The sequence below is a fragment of the Macrosteles quadrilineatus genome, unplaced genomic scaffold (assembly GCF_028750875.1).
Source record: "Macrosteles quadrilineatus isolate MER2022 unplaced genomic scaffold, UCM_ALF_1.0 Scaffold_2__2_contigs__length_208266976, whole genome shotgun sequence".
Classification (NCBI taxonomy): domain Eukaryota; kingdom Metazoa; phylum Arthropoda; class Insecta; order Hemiptera; family Cicadellidae; genus Macrosteles; species Macrosteles quadrilineatus.
This window is the reverse complement of record NW_026542595.1, coordinates 182,881,988-182,903,924: the sequence shown is the minus strand read 5'-3', so window position 1 is coordinate 182,903,924 and position 21,937 is coordinate 182,881,988. Positions and strand designations below refer to the sequence as shown.

At 33.7% G+C, this 21,937-nt stretch overlaps 1 protein-coding gene across 2 annotated transcripts; it reads right to left on the bottom strand.

The window, feature by feature from the left end:
• Positions 1 to 1,261: 1,261 nt before the first annotated feature.
• Positions 1,262 to 21,175, bottom strand: LOC128986200 (ATP-binding cassette sub-family G member 1-like). Of its 2 annotated transcripts, XM_054406411.1 has the most exons (14): positions 21,078 to 21,097; positions 19,836 to 19,969; positions 18,414 to 18,513; positions 17,718 to 17,863; positions 16,611 to 16,728; positions 14,805 to 14,997; positions 13,333 to 13,478; positions 12,525 to 12,763; positions 11,598 to 11,708; positions 11,140 to 11,276; positions 9,121 to 9,289; positions 8,323 to 8,423; positions 7,227 to 7,382; positions 1,262 to 2,549 (listed from the first exon to the last, which is right to left on the bottom strand). In XM_054406411.1, the coding sequence occupies exons 3-14, from the start codon at positions 18,482 to 18,484 to the stop codon at positions 2,205 to 2,207; spliced, it is 1,932 nt and encodes a 643-aa protein (XP_054262386.1). In that variant the 5' UTR covers positions 18,485 to 18,513; positions 19,836 to 19,969; positions 21,078 to 21,097; the 3' UTR covers positions 1,262 to 2,204. The 2 variants fall into 2 exon arrangements, with proteins under 2 accessions (XP_054262386.1, XP_054262385.1); XM_054406410.1 differs by lacking the exon at positions 19,836 to 19,969 and having other exon boundaries at positions 21,078 to 21,175.
• Positions 21,176 to 21,937: the final 762 nt, after the last annotated feature.

Genomic DNA, 21,937 nt, shown 5'->3' with positions numbered 1-21,937 from the left:
CTATCTAATAATTCATAATCCATTTAAGGACAAGATCTATGTTGTTACCAATTTTATTAAAATTTCCCAACTTTAACATTAATACTTTCTTTCAATGAAATGGCGTCCATAAAAAGTAGGTAACAATCAATTGCCGTTATTGATAAAAAAAAAAAACATTATACGCAGGATTTTGTGTTTTCCAAACTAACTACAGGTGTATTTTTGTATAGCATGCGTCGTTTAGGAGTTTTAAGCCAAAAACTGGTCAAATAATCAACCTTTTGGCCATGTTGATGAAAATATCCCAACTTTGAAAAGCTACAGCGGCTAAACGGCTCGGCCGATTTTGAAGTATTTAACATCAATCGAGGCGGAATTCAATGCACTAAAAGACACTTTCGAACATCATTTTCCTTAGGATTCGCTATTTAGGAGTTATAAGCGAAAAACTGAAAAAAGTGCAAAATTTTCAAAGTTTTTCGACTCCTAAAACTTAAGCAGACGTCAGAATCCGTCGCAAACTCACAGGACTCTTATTTGAGACCCCCAAAAGGTATTAAAACACTTTCCAGCTTTAGACGATTTTTTGGGGAGCACACCCTATATTTGATCTAATTTGCCTGGACTATGTTGATTTGTTATCCTTATGAATTACTTGAAGATAATATGCGGTATTTTTAAAGTTTATTATTAGCTTCTTTATTATTTTATCAACTTAAAAAACAGCTATAGTCAATTACAATTACCTATCTAAAAAACTAATAAACTGTTGTTGGTTCTATCATGGTGTTAAAGCCAAAGATGAAGCACTCGTAGTACAATAAAAAAAGTCAAACCTTTGGTCGTTAGCACGACATGAAGCACAGATCAAAACAGGCTTAAGTTTACAATTGGGTAGGGAGGATAACTCTTGGAACTATTCCAAACTCAATGATTGAATTGAACATAACTGAGGAATATTTCAGACTTATTTAACTGAACCATCTCACTTTTGAATTTTGTTTTGGCACAGATTATGTATGTCTGGAATCCTGAATCATTAAAACCATAAGAATAAAAAATAAAAATAACAGAAAATTAATGCTTGTTGAAGACAAAAAAGTTATTTGATGAAAAAAATAAGTTGATATGGAAAATATTTTTCAAAATTCATGTACAAAGCTTATTGGTATAGTTTTCAGTGGTACAAAAATACAATAACATTTTTTAATTTAAGTATTTACAAAAAATAAAATATAGTGAACACAATTGTTGGATATTTAATTTGTTTATATTACATTCTAAACAGTATGGTAAATTTAAATGTTGGCTAATATTAGTGATATTGAGAATACACTACACTGTTACTCTAAAATCTAATACTCAGTTACTTTACTTTGGTAATACTGTTCGGTTTCACTAAACAACAGAATACTCATGAGAAAATTAATGAACACCGACTTTAACTTCTGATTTATTATGACTTACTATTGGAAGACTAAACACTGACTTAACATTCCAAAATATGCTATTTATCTGTTATTATTAAACTTTGATTTTTTTACTTCTAACATTCCACTGTCATACAGCTCTTATCCCTACAAAATCTATTTGAGCTAGCTTCATCATTCATATTGACAATTTTAAAAGGTTTACATACATAATACACATAAGAAAATACCAATAAAAAAACACTAAAACTGCTGCATTTTGTAGTACACATAAGGAAATGTACCGGATTGACTCATTCCTGACGGACAACTGTTGACTATTTTCTACTGTCAATATGTTATAATTCAGGTACTGTAATATTTCAAACAGTTGAGTAAATTTAGCTTGGGAAATCAGTTGACTTAAAACTCCGAATACCAGCACAATTTCTTTTACGCTACCTTGAAATGCCAATACCTAAACAAACAAAGAATCAATACTCAATACAATTCTTTCTGGATAAAAAACACCATCTTTGTTAACTTTTTAGACACTTTTGACCTGTTTTATCTTTTTAATCATTCATATGAACAGTTGTTATTTAGTCAAAAAAGCCTGTTATAAAAGTTTAGACATTTAAAAAGATGTACAAACCATTAATTACAAATTTAAAAATCAATTTCCTCTTTGATTGTGTATCAAGGTTTTTTTCCACTTGGTATAAAAACATTGGTCTTAAAAAGTGTTCAAATCCTATACATACTAGGTACAATATCACATAGTTTAACATCTAATCATGAAAGGCAATCACACTAATTCCGTAAGTACAAATTCCACTTGAGTACCACGTAACAGAGAATCCTTAAAAGAAGAAAGAACACAAGCAAAGCCGCACAATCAGTTGTAAAGTTTGCATCCTCCATGTCCATTTCTCGGAGGAATTTCACCGGAGATTTGAAGTTGCAGTAAGGTTCCGAACAATGAAGGTTGGTTCTGTTGTAGCCGTAAACAGCCTGAATTGTGCCTTCAAACCCGTAACGGATGTATGAGATTTCAGACAGCCAACGTAATGTACCAGGTATACTGTTAATGCTGACGAAGAAACCGGAAAACAGTAGAATTGGCACGTTCAAGACAGGTCCAATGTATACTCCTTTCTGCAAAAGATTATTTGTTCATGTTCGTTCATTGAAGGGAAAAATTTGAAATTGTGAACTTACAAAATGCACAGTACACCAAACTACACATTAGCTCAAGCTTATAATGAAAATTTTAAGAATATATAATAAGTAGTAAACGAAGAATTACCAGGTTAATATAATGCTCTTTATATGTTACTATTAAATAACAGCACTTTATGATAATCGTAGATAAATATTTTTAGCTCAGTTAATACGTTTTTACCTACCCCACAGAAAAGTAAGGTACAGAGGAAACACCCTTATAGGACACCCGCACACCTTCAGCTTTGGTATGTTGTGCCTGAAATATACTTGTGACGAACTATGAAGAGCCCAAACAGCAAACACTCTGCGGAAATTCCTTGTACAGGGCACAGGGTCTTCTTCCACCACGAGCGTTGTAGTAGCCTACATATGGGTAAGAGGAACAGTGTTTGACTCCCCCTTAGACACCAGCGCTAGTGCTAGGAACTACGGCAAAACTTTAATGTACTATTGAATGTTTTCTCTGTACCTTACACCAGCTGATTATAATTGGCAACAAGTCATAACAAATCAATAAACAAAAACATAATTTCTCTTAAAAGTTATGAGTAGTGATTGTTAAGTCTTTTAGTCATGGTCAACTCATGTCTAACAACTCATGATGAGCATACATGCCATCAAATAGTCAAACTGATTGGTGCAGATTTGATGTACTATTAGAGGTATGTAAAACCTATTATTGTCTTAACAATATAGTCCAGGGGTCAAAAACATAAACTTTGATCCAACCTCTTGACCTACCAAGGGCAGAAATTAAAAATACAAAATCTTGCGATCTTGTGAACTGAAGATCTTGCACAAAAGGTATAAACGCTACGAAATAATATCAGGACCATTTTGAAGCAAATTGAAACCTACATTTCTTAAATATCAATACAAGCATAAGCAAATAATAAAAAAAAATATTATTTTATTAGTAGATTGGTTACTACTTAAAACCGAACTATGTTTCAACATACCAAATGCTTCATTTAACCTAACGTTACACAAATAGGGGTGTTCGAAAACCATTTAAAATGTTTATGTTTGGATCTAAATAAGAGCGTAAATAAGATTTTACTAAGAAAAATATGTTATACGTTATCCAGTGTCTCGTGTTATAATAACGTTATAACGTTACTCGTATTAGTATAGGATTTATGTGTATACAAATTCTCTGGAATAAAACACAGATAAACCATCAATCAACATGGGTCTAAAATGACTGGTTTTCTGTCCGTCTGTCTATGGTATTTTTACAAATGTATTTATAACTTTTGAACCCCTTAGGCGGTTGACTTCAAACTTAATTCATTATTTGTAACTAATATAACAAACGTTCGCACAAAGTATAAGTTTGTAAAATGTACTAATACAAACTGCGGCCATTCATGTATGACATCACATGTTCTTCTGCTTACAAAATTCTTTTGCTCACAGTTGATTGTTTTTGTTTAAATTTTGAATTGAAATAATTATGAAGTTAGTTATTTTTCACATATCTAACAAATAAATATAACAAGGTTTATCTGTAATAATAAAATACGTTTTCATTCAATTTCACTTATAATGTTTTCATATTCTCCTCCTTAACGACTACGTTAGTCTACAGCGAATTGACTTTGTGTTGTGAAGGATGGGTACAGCAACTAGTAATATTCCATTTGGCTGAGAAATGTGACCTAATTTTTTTAATTGCTGCAATAAATTTTCAATTTAATTTGTTATTCGCACATGTATGACACGTGAAGTATTAACAGGTGTATGTTGCTCGCATACGTGTACTTATCTTGTTTTGCACATTTAATGATTATTGATCAATTTTTAAACTGTATCTGCTCGGCACTCGTTATGTTTAGTCAGAGAGAAGACGCGATGCTTGCCGTGTGTTGTCTCATTACATTTCTCTTGTGTTTGGCGGAAACAGTTGCTGGAGATCCTCAGAACAGATATGGCTTGAGTGAAGAACTAGTGGTGTCAATGAAACAGAAGTCTGGAGATCCAAAAGTGATAGATGTCTTGAAAGAGGAGATCGCAAAAGAGTTTGATCCATTTCTTCTTGTTATAAAAAAGAATGAGCAACATGGCGGGAAATCTGTGGAATTCAAGGCAGCTCTAACTGATTTCAAACTAATCCATGAGGATACAAAATCAGAAGAAGTAACATCTCCTGTAAAATACGATGTTCCAAATTTATGGAAAACTGAAGGACTCCAAATATACAAACACACGATGACTTACAACTTGGAAATGAATCTCGTCACCATTTTGCATTTTATGGAAAATGGAAACTTTAAGGCGTACAAAGAAATATCACTCAAGATCTCAGATTTGTGGAAGGTTGAGCTATTAGTCTATATGCCGACCAGATTTGAACTTAGTGACATCTTCAAGTGTGTGGTTTCAGGAGACTCACAGGATATGTTTAAGGTTTACAAAGGTAACGGGGATCCTGTGATAGATCCTGCTGATAGCGAAATGAGGACATTATGGACAGATATCCAATCTATACTCCACAGCCACAACGCACTGACGGATCTAACCAAACGGTTAACCAGTAAACGGGCCAAGGAAGGCCACTGGATTTGTTAAGGAATCGCTTCGAGTGAAACAAGCCTCTAGAAAATGTCAATATATTGTTATTTGTATTGTGTTATTATTGGTATGTATAATGTTAAACAGACGTTTGAGTGAAAATTTTAAATATATGGTAGGTACAATGTCTTTTGTAAAATTGATTATAATTAGCTACGAAAATGTAACAATAAACATACTGGTCTGTCTTGTAAGAATTTCCTTTAACTCGCTGAGAAAAATAACAACCTATTCTATGTTTGGATAAATTAGTGCATAATTAACTTTTCAGACACTATAAGTACCAGTTCAATTACCATTTCACAAAATATTTTTGGAAACGTTTAGTTAATTATGTATTTAGTTATAGTTAAAATTACAGTATTGAATGTTTAAAATGGTTGTTTAGAAACGTCGCTAAATTGCTCATAGAAACATCGGGACTGATATGGCTATAATGACTATTTTCTATATGACTATTTTTAGTATGATACGACTATTGGGACTATATGACTGGGGGTTGTCATACGAGTATTGATAATTTTATTATGTATCATGAATGTTTACCATAGAAACATTCAAAGTAAATTAAAGTGTTTTTGGTGCATTTGTTATGAGCTACAGGTGTTTTTGGAGAAATAAATACAGAACTTTTTTGTGACGTTGGTTTTGTTTTTTACTAAAAACCTTGTATTGACTTGTAGTGTTATAGTGTTTAGTTTGGTTTAACAAAAAAATATTTTACAGTACCATACGAAGTGTTTGCCAATCGTACCATAAAAAAAACCCTTGCAATAAAGGGGGATATAAAATTAATATTGAATAATGTGTCATTTAACCCCCTTGTACAACCATGTTTTTAAGGATGTGTGGGTACCATGTTTCACACTACAATTTTATAAGGTATTTTCGAAAGGTTTCGTGAAGATTTCTCTAATTTTCAATCAACAATATAAAGGTGATTTTATTTTAATTTTTCATGTTTGAAATTGCATTGCATGGAAAAAGTAAAAGTAAAGTGTATCGTGGTATTTTGCAATTGCGTTGTATTGAGTTGAGATAGATAATGTTGTTTTTGTTAACTGATATGGCAGCACTGTTAAAGAGTCAGACTTTTATTATTTAAAATCATAATTTCAGTTCCGGAATCTAAAAATGTTGGTTCAATAAAAAACCACTCTTTCCACATCATCTAGGTTTTGTCTTAAAAATTCAAAAAAAATAATTACTATAAATAAATGTCAAGGTTTCAATTTAGTATACCTAGTCTATTTAAATTTTATACTTGAGGTGTAAATCTTTTCATTAAATCATAAGAGATACTAATTACTATTTTTATATTTTATAAAGATATCTCTAGGCATGGATATGACTGGCTGGGTAGCTGAGAGGTTAAAGTGTTTGCCTAACAATCAAAAGGTCGCCGGTTCGATCCTGAGAATAGGCAGTCAGTAGCTTTTTGTTGATTTGTCATTGGACTTTAAATAAATGATACTGGCTTATAAATCAACTGATCTTAGTCAGTAACAAGGCTACGCAAACAGCTTAGTCATACTCTGTATAAATTCTCAGTGAGAATTTATACAGTTTTTTTTTTATTGTAAGGTTAGTTTAGAGTCGTACATCAATCGTCCCAAAAGGGGTAAGTGTAAGAGAGGGCCATGTGGCCCTAACTGTGCCTGGTAAAATAAAGAATTTTTCATTTAATTTCATTTCATTTCAAATATGTTTACCGTATTCGTATGGCAATCATAACAACCATACTTGTCCGGTACACACCTATTTTCCGGACTAGTAACGTAATATAAAATCAAGATAAGGTGCTCCAAATGCATCAAATCTGTGACTTAGTATGTACAAAGTAAATCTGGACAACACATCTCTGAAGTATTACTAAAATGGAGGGTCTACAAATTAAATGGATTTCACCAAAGCTATTATTTTCTCACCAAAGCTATTATTTTCTCACCAAAACAATGATTCATCTAGAGTTTTTAACTAGGTAGTGTTTTTCATACAAGAAACATTTTTATCATAGATATTTTAAGGTCATACCTCTACTGTTAAGGAAGCCCCGATGAAGAGCCCGAGACTTTGAGCAACCAAAGAGACAAGGAAACCAATAGCCAGAACCATCAGATAACGGAACCACTCATTTGGTTGTGACGAGAGAAAATATACGATTGTTACGTATATTGAAGAAAAAAGGATCTACACAGAAGAAAAAACAATAAAATTTACGACACAAACAAAGAAACTAATGCTCTGAATGCATTGACTCTTAAATGTCTGATATGTATAAAACTAAGCCTTACCATCCATACGCCTTTATAAGTTGTTGGACTTATTAGAAATTTGAAAATGACTTTTTATGGACAGAGATGCAGTTTAGCAACTAAGTTAAAGCTTATTTTATCTACTTTCTTAGGAGGTGATACTTAAGGTTAGAATATCAATAAAAGCTGTGTGACTTGTTTTCTTTATCCATTAAAGTCTAATGATGTAAGTTAAGTAAATAGGCCTCTGTGTCTATAGCTTTATTAGCCGTATGATTTGTTCTTTCTAAATAAACATTTTAAAACAAAGAGTCTTCATCAACCCTCTAAAAAGGGCAAAACATTGCTATTTTATAGCAACTGAAAAGTAACAACATATCATCATCTAATATAAATAAAGGCTACAGATATTATAAACACACATGTCCATAGCTGTAAGGCTGAATCGCTCTTGTTGACTCTCAAAGACAAGAACTAATCTAAATAGAAAGATCAATAAGATCGATATGTTCTGCTCAATGGCCAAAGGTAAAGAAATTTGCCGCTGTGCGTGTGTAGGTACGGAGTTGCGTATTTAGTAGGCAAGTGTTTATGATGTTTTTAGAATGGCGCATATAACGACCCCACACAATCTTCCCAAAACGCAACTAGACTGGGGGTGATGAGGACTCTTAATTTGTTACAAAACAATCATAACATTGTCAATTCAGAATTACTTTATTTAGAGTAGTGTAATTAGCTGCTATCCTCCTTTTTCTACAATTCAAAATCCTCTGGCCTAGAGACTTTCCTTTGAACAAAACTAACATTATTTAGAGTAGATCTAACTAGTACACATTTATAAATAAATATTGTATACCACAAGTAATTATTACCTGAAATGGAATGTCAGCTATGGTTTTTGCAAAGTAAAATGATATGAGAGAATACCAGTGGTTCATGTGTTCTTTGATGAAAACCTTTTTCTCCATGGGAACTGCAAATGAAAAACATTCTACAGTCAAAAGCACATTTATACCGATACCGTCACAAATTAATATTTAAAACATGTTGTATTTTCCAAGTGTATTAGGTTTGCTAGAACTTGATGGCCTTTGAGACTTGAAGAATTTTGTACTAACATGTTAGCTGCAAAGGAAGTCAACACATTACTACAGTTTGTTGAGACAAAATATACATTGACATTCTTTTCAAGAAAAAAATTGGTTTCTTGAATTCCTGTGGTTGTGATCTTTCTAGTGATAAGAACACAGGCTATCCGTCCTGGAAGCCTGCGGGTCCGAATCCCGCCAATCATAAATGGCTTTTGGTTCATTGGTAATAATGTGGACCAAAGGTTCAGAGTTTACCAAAAGATTTACGACATATCTAGAAAACATATACAACATTGGAGGCATCCCTCAACTAAAAGCCATGTGAGAATTAATATTACAAGGTAGTTAACCACAAACAAGATTTACTGATGACCTTTTGACAGTTTCAAGATTAGGTAAACTTTCAATTACAAGTACTTACTTTCCGTGTCTGGAAATCAGACTTCGTTTTTCCAAAAACTAGCTACCGATATGGCTTTGTCAATTACAAGTTATGCTGTCACTATTAAGTATAAAAATTTAGTGAACCACCAAGAAATTTCTGTCCACAATTAAGAGTCTGTATACAACACTACTTACATGTTGTAATGGTAGGCATCATGGCAGTAAACATGAGGAAGAGAACAGTGAAAAACAGACAACTTGAGTTGCTGACCACTTTAGAGGCTTCATTGCCGATCTGATAGTAAATAATCCCAATGAGCAATCCACAAATGATATGTGATGAGAGCCGAACCCAGAACAGCGACTGAAACACATATATCTCAAATTGAATCATTTATGTACCGTAGTAGTGACAAGTTTCATATTTGTTAGGTTAGTGTTTTCTCAAGTACAATGGCAAAATATGATCATTTTATGTTTGAAATGTGACGTATAGTTGATTTCACCCAAAATATTAGATCTGAGTTATATCATTGACTGTACACAGAATATAGTTCTGTGTTTAGTCAATAGTTATATAAACACACCAATATTTAGATTGGATTTTGATATACTTGAGCAGGTATATATTATCAAGAACTAATTTCGAATAAATTAAGCCTTGTTAATAACAGAAACAAGAACTTAAGTCGGAACCATTTATTGGAATAACGATGATCAAAGGCAGCAGCTGCACTCAGTTTAAAACTATCAAAAATAAGGTGTTTGGTTGTTAATTTAACATCATATTGAACTGCAATCTACTATTTACCAGGCTTTAAATGCGGGCAGTTAGTTACTCAGCTACGAAGACCATTCAGAAAGTAACAGACATTTTGCATTGGCAATGCTTGGAGCGGTGCTATCGCCGCCATCTTATTATCAAAGCGTTCCTTTCCAGCACTCAGCGCTCATTCAGCTTCAAGAATGTGCGTGTTGTATGTTTAGTACTTTTTCTGCAGTGAATTGTTAGAATTACCGCTGTCATTGCAAATACCGCTTGTGAGGTTTGTTCTGGGATCAGTTTTTGTTGGCAAAAAAGTGAATTGAAATTATTACGGCAAAAAAGGGATGAGTGAAGGCTGTGTGAGACAGTGGAGCATTAATTTTAAAAATATCCGAACCAATGTTCACAATCAGGACCGTTAGGGTAGTGACCGTTGAACTGGTAGAGAAAGTCAACAATAAAATCTGTGGAAATTGCCATTTCACAACAAAACATTTTCTCCAAATTTTACAGAGTTTGGTGCAAAAAACTTGGTCACCACAATTAATGTTTGTGCCCTGTGGGATCCAAAGATTTTAACATATGATCACAAAAACAGAGACTTGCTGCAACACAGACATAGCTGGAAGGCTACGTCAAAAGTGTTAAGCCATTTTTAAAGTCAATGCACAATTTCTCACCTAGCCTTCGATCATTACTCATTAGCCATAAAGAGCTCAAACCTCACCATCATTTTCAAGGGGCTTGTACATTTTCACAAACAAAAAACTGATTACTCCTGAGTACTGAATGTATGAACGCTTTGATCCTAGGACGGTGGCGATAGAACCGCCCCAAGTGGCACCAATGCGAAACTTCTGTTACTATACTTTACTTTCTGGACGGTCCTTGTGTATATAGTAAAAGTTAAGTGGTAAAATGAGATAGGTACTGTCCTTGTTAATATTAAGATAAAAATGTATCCAAAAATGAACGTGAATACTGAAACACTTTCAAGAGCTGCATTTATATTTTTTGTGTTTCGATAACTAGACTTTTTGTGTATACACAACGAATTTTCTTTGACTAATCAGAAGCTCATTTATATTTATTTTTATAAAGAGATGGGAGTAATTTTTCTTGAATAAATCAGTGGCGGGTCTAGAACAGACAAGGGGGGGGACAAACCAGGGGAGGGGGTCTGGGGGAAACCCCTCGAAAAATTGTTGTAAACTAAGTCTCCAAAATGGCAGTTTTATACCTTTTCTTTGTCCAAAGTTTGTGTGACAAATTATTTGACTCAAAAAATGTGTATGCACTACTGTATTACATGCAGTGAAAAATATATGTATATGGATGCTCGAGGGGGGGGGCGGTCACCCCCTTAACCCCCCCCTCTGGATCCGCCACTGGAATAAGTATAAGTACTAGTGCTTAATTAATACAATTGTACAAATCAATTACAGTACCATGTCTCTAACAGTGCACACTAGTGTTCTCTTCCACAGAATCCAAAACTGCCGGAAATGTGATATAGGAAAGGCTGAAGAAGAAAAACTTTCCTCTAAACTACTTTCTGAGGACATCACAACTCCATTGACTGGATCTAAAAATAAATACAACATTAAGAGCAAGAACTATGATTGACATGCATCTTACCATAGAGTATAGTAGAGTGGTCTATAGGCACTGACATGGTACAGGTGACTATGCTTTCATATACTTTTCCTTTCCTGAAGTTAGAAAAATAATTATTACAAATGCTTTCACTACTGTTTACTCCTTCTGGATAGTGAAATTGGTTTCATTCAGCTAAAAAGTTTAACACTAACTCTAACTCTACTGCCATTTGATGTAACTGAAAAATAAATGATCTCAGAGATTAAGCTACTCATAGCATACTACTTCATAAAATTGTCATACGAACCATCAGCCATTTTGGAGTCACAGTCAAGGTAGGGCGCACATTGTCCATTCTTGACAGCATTAACAACTCTTGGAATTACATCTCCATGCTCCCCACTCGCTATTTCTATCACTGTAATAAGTTAAGGAATTATTTTACAGCTCTATAGAAAATACAAATTACCTTTCTAAATTAATCTAATCATTCATATGTAATGTGTTGATCCAAAAAGTTGGGTAGACTCAGAATTATACATAAAATGGTTTAAATACCAACGATAAGTAATTCTTTGTTGCTGTTGTGGCAACTTATTTTGGTTCTTAATATAATGTAGGTCTACAAGTAGTCAACTCAATCACGATTTGATTGTTACAAAATCAAGCAACTGAGTTGATGCCTCAAGTGCAAAAATTAAAGATTATTTGATGTATTTCCCAGTGGCAAGAACTAGAATATTTAATTACTGATCTGTTGTTACCTTAGCCTTTGTTCTTACAGAAAGATGTTAAAATCTTCCAATATATTTCGCCACAGGGTGTGGCATCATCAGGGAGACGGGAAGAACTATTTACACATTTTATATACAAAAATTAACGATTAAGTTTACATACGTATTGCAGGTATTTAAACCACTTTAAGTGCATTCAAAACTTGTTTAATAGAGCCAGTTCTCAAAAGATTTCATAGTGAGTTTCTCTAAATCCAAAAGAGAGGTTTGGTAGGTTTGAATTGATCTCTCTTCCCAACTCAAATCTTCCTCGATTAAAAATTCTGTGAAGTCAAAGTGACAGTGATATATAACTATTGTGTGTAGTGCGTACAGTTTTTCTTGTTTCTTTCTTGCGCTCTGACTCTTTTCTGTGCAGGCAAGCGTGATATCCTACAAAAATCCTGAAAATCTAGGCTTTTGTGCTTTCCTTAACAATGCAAAGAATTAGTATTTCTCACCGTAGTCAGCAGGGTTGTGGTAGCTGGGGCACTCTAGTCCTAGAGACCCTAGGAAGGGTACAAGGCCTTGCACTCTACCCTGGTATATACACTGGCCCTCCGCCAACACATACAAGTTGTCCAGCATCTCAAACAGCCGGGCCGAGGGTTGGTGAATGGAACATATGATCGTCCTTCCTCCTCGAGCAAGCGTCTTGAGCAACGACAGACACTGGAAACATGACGAACTGTCCAGTCCACTGAAAATAAACATCTATTGCTTGTCATGTATTACAAAGTGATGTCAAAAATTCATTAATTGACACAGTACAAAGTTATTGCCAAGAAGAATAAAAACAACTTGAACATTATCCAGCTGTCTTTGATCAATGGGCTTTTGACAAATGGTCCTGGCTAAAGACACAACAGATCTCATTTGGTAACAAAAGTCACGGATCTCACCTGCACTCATATTCAGCTAAAATACGTAAGCCTTTTGCTGCTTCTATATGTTAAACAATAGACTTTTGAGGTTAAACAAAAGGCAATTAAATAAATTATTACAATAATGCAGCAAAAGCTATAGAACAAATAATATCGGAAAGCAGTCCCAGTTGACAAGTTGAAATGTTAAATTCAAAGAATATATTCTGCACAGAAACATAAGTGCATTTCGGAAAGTTAATTCTGACATATCGTTTGCAAAAAAATGAGGGGTTTTATTTAAATTTTGGCCTCTAAAGTTATTTTCTTAAGTTTAGTTTCATTATTCCCTCCTTTCAAAACAATAGTAATTATGACTAAATCTCTTACTCTCTGTATTATTTACCTTGTTGGCTCATCAAAGAATAGTATAGGAGGGTTATTGATGAGTTCCAGAGCAATAGATAGCCTCTTTTGTTGTCCTCCGGATAAATTTGCTGTTCTCGTCTCTTTGCAATCAGTGAGACCAAGAGTTTCTAGAATCTCATCTACCTGTAAAATAATAATCTGTAAGCATATCTGGTGCTAAGTGATGACTGATTGAGAAATTGTAGTGCTCGCCTTTAAATCCAAAGGCTTCTTGTTCCATCCAAAACGGGATTAGTTATGGACTCAGTTGCCAGTTGTCATTAGGGGTATCTGTTTGTTTACACTTATATTTTTAGTTATATCATGAACACAAAATCCAAAATCTTGGTTAAGAAACAAGTTTTAGATGGAAACACTCACACACAGTAAAGAATAAGGGGCAAGATGCATAATTTTAGGAACACTCGCAATTTACCCATTCTGTCTACTTCTTCAAACTCTGCCAATATATGCCACAGAGAGTGGCCTCTTCCTGCGACTGAGACATGATTCCCTAGTTATACACTTTAGGGGTTAGTGTAAAGGTTGCAGCAAATGTCATGTACAATACTGCTTTCAACTGTTTTTGTTAATATAGGCTCGCATTATTTTATATAGATATTTAAGGAGGGTGTTTGGTTATACAGTAGACTCCCTCATAAATCCGGAATCCTCGGGACCGAGGCCAGTCCGGATAACGGGTTTTCCGCTTAAACTGACATCCCCAAAATCTCGTTAAAACGGACAATTAAATGCATACTTTATACAGTATTTGACTTAAATTTAGGAGAGCATTGTATTTAGACATATAATAACTGGTCTCAAATCTTTCCCACGAGAACAGTCGTATCAGTACCGCCCACTTTCTGCCAATCTAGTCTGGTTAAATCGATGTGCTGATAAAAGTTATCCGGATAAAAAGATGTCACTTCTACCGAGTGTAGTCCGGATAAACCGATGTCCGGTTAAAAGGTGTCTGGATAAGAAGGAGTCTACTGTATTATTCTCAAAATTGGGTTATCAGCCTCTGTAACTTAAAGATTTTTTTGTTTTATATTGAGTTTTTTAATACCATCATCAATTTTCATTTTTTGTCGGGGAGCACTCTAAGCCCTCGTCTAAGCCTTGTCAAAGGATCGCCTATTGTTAGCTGTTAGAAAGCATTGATTGATAGCCCAACGACAATCTGGATCAAAATCTATCTTGATGATTGAACCAACCGTCTCCAGATTTTAAGGCAAGCACTATACACACCCAGCTACTCAGACAAATATTTATGACAGTGTTAATTATACTAACAGGATAGCAAACATCAGAGTTTGGACAGTTCTGTCACAGTTACAAAGAAATATTAAAATTATCAGAGACTTATTAATTGTCATTACTCATTTGGCGTACAGTTCAAAATCCTACTGTTGTACTCATATAATTTCTTCTTAGCATGAATCCTAACCACGTGGCTCTACTCACAACAATAGCTTTCCCCTTGGTAGAGAACTGGTCGCCCAGTTTGAGATGAGCCGCTATTGTCATCGCCTCATGAACGGTGAGATGGGCCATCAAGTGGTCCTCTTGCATGATGTAGCTCAGCAGTCTGCGGTATGAGCTCAGCGACTTGCGGTCAATTCCGTTCAATGTTACCGAGCCTGACTGTCCTCTAGTCCTGTGAAAGTCAGACAGAGTAATTTACATATCTTGTACATCAGAGTACAGATTGTTTGGAAACGGAAACCCATGTTCTTTCTCTCATGTTCTTTGGGGTGGAATTGTGTCTCACTAGTGCAGTGTTGATGTTATTAAGTGTTCGATGAAATAAAAAGATACAACTAAATGAAAATGTTTCTTATGTTGGATAAACTTATGACCTCAATGAAATAAAAATTACGTGTAAAAAAGATTAAATATCTTCAAGATTCTTTATTCTTCTGTGTGGTAATTTTTAAATTTTTTTGACACTGCAAAATCTTATGGCGTGTATATTTAAAAAAAATTCTCGATGAATGTTGAATCAAATTTCATAAATTTGACAAAAAACCATCAAAGTCTTTCTAAGTGTCCTTTATCTTTGCCTAAATCAAGTTGTAACTAAAATAGCACAGTATTGTTTTAGGGGTAGACTAAAACTTTATTACATCAATTTAATCACATGCATGTATTGCACTAACTAGATTAATAACATAAAAACTAAACTGTCCAATGTGTAAAGAGCTGCTTACTGAAACCAATTGTTTAAAAGGTTTCAAATAACCTAATTTTTAGTTCAGGTATGGTATAGAGTTTCAAGGCCATAAGAGATTATGCAATACATTTGACTATTGGTATCGAATACTTAATGGTAATACTAATTGATTTAATTTGAAATCAATATGAACTACCATTTACTGATTGTTATGTGATTGTTGTTGACCTATGTTACGGTACTCGGGTTGCATTAACATTTCAGCTGATATAATGTACAAGGAGTAGCAAAACGTATTTTAGGTAAGAAAGAAAAAAATGTTGTACGTAAATAAAACTTCGAAATATAAAAGTTATATTTACCATATTTACGATATTCTGGTTGATTTGTTTAATCAATATTGAAGAACAGAAAAGGTTTTTCTAAGGACTGTATTACTGCTTTAACAAACTTTCGATCAAATATTACCCTACATACATTTTCTTACAATTGTGATATTGGCTTCTCTAAGGTACCTTTTACAAAAACTTCATAAATTAAACTTGATAAGGAAGTCGATCCTATCAAGATTCAAGATGTCGAAGGTTGAAGACACTAATGAGCAGACAGTTAAGAGAGATATCTATAAACATCCAGTTAGTAGTAGGATTAACAAAGGAACAGATAGAACATTAAACAGTAGAAGATTGTGAAGACCTTGTGAAGGAGATAACAATTAACAATTGTAAAATGTGTTCAAAAGAACTAAGTAGACGTTGACTTGACAGACCAAGGATGAGAAAAGAGAGTAATGAAGGACATCATCAGACTGTGGACAACAGTAGAAAGAACTGGAGATAGAAAAGAATGAACGTGAATAGTTGGGAAGGTTATTGTGGCGATGAAGGTATTGGACATTACAGTTTTAGAGTTCCAAATGTTTTTTACAATAACAATAAAAGCACGTACGCATATCAAAACACTTAAATTCTTTATTCAGTCACTTCAAGGCAATTGAATATGAATAAATTCCTTAGGACGTATATGTTTTACATTTAACCCCTCCCCGAACTTATTGATATTACAACTGTCTAGTTCAGGTTTCGTTGTGTACATACTTGTATCCTGCCAGGACGTTGAGCAGTGTGCTCTTGCCGGCTCCTGAAGGCCCCATGATGGCAGTCAACTTCTGGGAGTAGAACGTTCCACTGAGTCCAGACAGCAACCTCTTGGATCCTGAGCAACAATAAACCATTATAGTCCTCGCCACCCTAAGTTGAGGCAGCCAAAGGCCGCACTAGATATACGCCGTGCGGCCTTTGGCTGCCTCAACTTAGGGTGGCGAGGACTAGACATGTAAACAAGAGATTGAATAGAAGTGATTGATATTGTGTTGGCAGTGAGTGATTAAAATGTCATAAACACATCATACACACTTGCCGTACACTGATTCTTAGCTCCAGTGATTACATTCAATGATTCATAACTAACACTTTTTAACATGTTTGCCCCTAATTTTGTGAACATAGAAATACAACTGGAATGTTGTTCGCTTACAATAGAAAAATGTCTAGAACCAGGCCTGCATCAAGCCTACCCAAGCTTGATACAGCTACGGCGGGGGTATAGCAGGGGTGGAGCTTGACCTACCCAAGCCATCCATCTTTGTTTCATAGGTGCACCTCCCTCACTAAAGTCTGCGATAGACCAATGACCTCCTAAAGAGTTGCAGACCAAACCTGACTGAGAAAGGAATAGGACCTTTGATCAGTGGATGGTGCTGTCTTCTAGCCGAGGAAACTACGCTTTAGACCAAACGTCAACCTCACTAACAACTGGTTACCTAATGTCCAATCGTTAGGTTTTATAGCTCGTGCATTTCCTGGTGAAGCCTGGGGGTAGGTGGTTGGATTGGCTCACAACCGGTTTTGTAGGGGATTCAACGCTACCCCCAGGCTTCACCAGGAAACGCATGAGCTCTAGTACGTTGGATACAGCGTTCAGGAATTTTTTTAGTAATGCTCCCAAAGGTAGTTGAAAGTAATGGTTTGGTTGAATTACTTCATGGCATAAACTTTGCAGCTTGAGAGGTCAATCATTGGTTAACAATCGTACAAACTCTATTCACTTAATCAACTAAACAAACTTTTTATTACAAATCCCAAAAGGGATATAAGTGAACGCCAATTTAAACTATAAAAAGAACTTGTAAGCTATAACTGTACCTCTCCTCCGATCCGGTACAGTGTACGAGAGGTCACTAAAGTGTATATTAACTGTCGGAAGTGTTGGTAACATCGTGAGCGACCCGAGTCTCTTCTCTCGCACTGGGTCGACCAACTGTTTGCCGGAAATGTGATACACCCCTGACCTGCAGAATATGAAACAAGTTAGACATTATCTAGCAAATCTGAACAAACACATAACAAAATATTTACAACATAAAAAAATTACAAGACAAATAAAGTAGACAGAAAAACACTTTATTTCAAATCTGTTCAATTTATTATTAAATTCTATAAATCCTGTTATTTAGTTTTAAGCTTGACATAATATTTTATTAAACATTTTAGTTAGACCATGCAAAGAGTTCCTAAAATGTTATACAATTAATTATTTTATTTATTATTACTAAATACCTTCTCATTTCAAGAAAAGAAATTATATAATACTAGGCTATAAGAAGAATGAGGATGAACCTGTACATTTATCTGCTATCTCTGTGGGTTTATGTGCTTAATATACATTATATGATTTGATTGATTTGACTGTTAAAGGTAGGACATATCTCCTTGGTTGTATGATTACAACAACTACAGTTTTCTTAGAAATCCGACACTGCAGCACAATGTGTCATAAAAATTGAGTTAGATAGCACAAAAGTATGGTGAGAGTTTACATGGAAGATTTCTTACACTTACCTCGAGCCAAAACATGATCTTTTCTTCTCACCAGCAGGAATAGTTGCAATTCCATTTATTATTTGAGCCATTATCAGTTACTGCCATCCAGTAGAACCAACTGTTAAACATCCAAATTAAATAATTTCTGAAATAAATTAAGAAGCTAATTAATAATATTCAAATAATGTTCAATTTTAAAATTTTAGTAGTATTCTGCAGACAATTGAATTTCTGATTGAATTCTGTAGCAAATTGACCAAACACTATTAAGGATGAGTTGCTTAGATTAAAAGTTTATTTAACAATTAACCCTTTTGATAGTACTTGCTTGAATCATTGTTGTATTAGTAGTACAGATAGAGACATGTCTCGTAAGAAAAAAAAACAAATAGGAATAAGTATCATTTCCAACTTTTAAATTACGGTGGATTTTATAATTAATTACAAAACCGGTTTGGATTGGCTGTATGGTGACATTGGAAGTATCCCCCGAAAATCAAGAGGAAAATTCATAGTAGGAATGATAATGAATAAAATGTCTTTAAACAAATAGATACCGTATGAATAAAAAATGTTAACTTTTAATAAAAATATTCCAGTGAGCACAAGAGTACATAGCTTGTTTTGTTAATGATAAGTTCTAAACAATACTTTAAAGTTTTTTGCATGTACAAAATTTAAAGTAAATTTTTTTTAGGTGTAAGATCCAAGGCTTAAGAGTTAATTTAGTTTAATTTAAAACCCAGCCTTTCAAATTAAAACAAAGATAAAACTAACAATTAATTATTGTTACAGCTTACTATTTTTTAACCCGAAAATCGAGCTATTTACCTCAGTATAGCTGACCTCCGAGCCTCGGCTAAAATAATGAACATTAACACTTGTCTAAATCCATTCGCAATATTAAACACCTCACCTGATCTAACACAATTATTAGCAATGCTATGAAAGCACATGTATAATGACGTGAACAGTATTTTGAATTAAGAAAGTAAAGAATAGTAAACATAATTTCCATGTTTAAGAGAGTAAACAAATAATAAATTATATGAAATAGCATACAAGTGGTATTCTTTCTTATATTCTATCGATTTACTTTAAGGTTTCAAATAAATAATTAAATTAATCGATTGATGTATGAGGATTTTACTGCTCTCAAAGTTTTTCATTGTAAAAAATACTGTTTTAATTGTTAAACTTGTACCTATACATGTGTTACTAGTCATTGTTTAGTGTTTAGTGCATAACAATAATTGTTATGCACTGCTTTATAGCTTAGATAGCTTAGATGTAGAACTAACTTAGTCATCGACCAACAAACAATTACCCATGTCAAGCTTTGTGATACATGGAATGAATGAAACAAGCTAAATTAAAGTGAGTTTATCAAATTGGTCAATCCAGAGTTGGCAATCTATTTCTGACTACTTGGCTACATACCTTCACTTCTTTATTGTTGTGGCTAGAGTAAAGCCAAACAAACAATGTGATAAGAACCACAATGTTTGCAAACTATCCTACTTCTGACTCATTGTGCTGTGGTCATACTGTAGCTAGCGGAAACTCATGTAAAACTCTAACTACACACACAAATAAGATTACAGTTTTACTTTCAAACTATGCATATGAATTTTTATGTTTGATTCTCAAATTTACGAACAAAGATTTGCCTTAAATTTGTGTTTTAGTTAAATACAGCAGCTTTGATTGGAATAAATATTTTCTTCCCTATAGATGAAATTTGCTTGATCCCAGTTAAGACATTTTTTACATGAAGATGTATCAGCATTTTAGTTTGTAGTTTCTAAAACCAATTAATTACAATCACAGTTATTTTAGAAATGTATGCATTAATTGTGGGCTGGATTGTTTTCTTTAAAGGATATTATTTCTATAGAAATTTTACAATGAATATTTTGTTATCTACTAAATATTCTTTTTTTAACCACCTCAAAAATTATCTTTTTAAAATATAGTTGTAGATAGATATGGTGGATAGATTAGATATAGATGGTGATTTTGTTTTGTATTCCTCATTTATTTAAAAGAAGATGTATATTTTACATCAAGCTTGGTCTAAACAATTTGACGAGTTACATAAACGTCGTAAAAGGGTAGTAAAAGATCATAGATGCTTTGTAAAATAAGGTCATCAACCTATGTACATCTATGTAATCAGAAGTAATCAATCATAAAATCTTCCCTTCACAATATCATCATAAAGGGGTGAGTAAGGGGAGGGTGGAATACCAAAATGGCTGAGTTTCAAAACAAACAAGCACCAAGCATCCCTAAATTAAAATTCATGATTAGCCTTGCTGTAGAGTTATGCTAAAATGCAAACATAAAACTGAAACACATTTTAAAACGGTAAATTAGTTTATAAAAGTGACAATTTCTAGTTATCAGGTTATGAGTACAGTATTTTAATATAATAATTAACAATTAAAGTAACATATATCCATATATATTGTACAAAAAAATTTTAATGAGCAGCATTATAATTTAATTATTATATTTTTAACTAATATGTTTGTAATGCAACTATTATCTGAGAAAATTAAACCAATATTGAATATCTAAAATATTTGATGCATATAAATAATCAAGATTATTCGTTGTAATTATTTTGAATACCTATTAAAATAGAATATCATAATGTCAAAAATAAATACAACTCACTGTTTGTTGTGAGATCAAAATTCTTCAACTGGATCTTCCAGAATCTGCAAATATCCAATGACAGCTTCACAGTCACACAGATCACAGACAGATTCAGAGTCTTGTAGTTCCAGCAACAGCCACTAGGTGGCTCCCCCATCTATATCCCACATCAGGGATTTTATCCCTGTTTAGGGATATTTGACTTGTAAGAGATATTTCAAGATAAAAAATCCCCTTATGTTGAAGATTGTATTATATTTTCAGGGTGTTGTTTGACTAACTACAGAGTGGCGGTTCAAAGGAGGGCTAAAGCCCCCCCCCCATTGGACCCTAAAAAATATATTTATTTAGTCCTAAAAACGTAACAAAGGTTTTAGATGTCAAAAATTACTTTAGAAAATCACCAAACGGCTTTAAAAAAATACTAAATTTTCTGGAGGAGCACCCCAGATCCAATTCCTTTCTCGGGGTGTGTGCAAAACTTCACCATAAAGCCCCCCCCCCCTTGGACAAGGTCCTAGAACCGACACTGACTAACTATTTTATAAATATTTATTGATTTTAAATAAATCATTAGGTTTTGAAATGAATTACTGCAGGATTTAGCAACCATTTCTGAGTATCCAAACTGATGGTTTGAAGGGCCTACTACATCAAGTAGGCACCTACTTCAAATAAAATATTACTGGAATTAAAATTGTAAATGACCAATATAAAAACCTTTTTTGAAAAAATATAGGCTACAAAAATCACCAAACTATGAAAACTACATTAAAGTTTCAAAAATTAATCCAAATAATTATTTTAATAAGTCTTTTGCGTGTTGAACTAAGTTTGTTAGGGATATTTTTTATAGCTTTTACAACATTATTCAATTG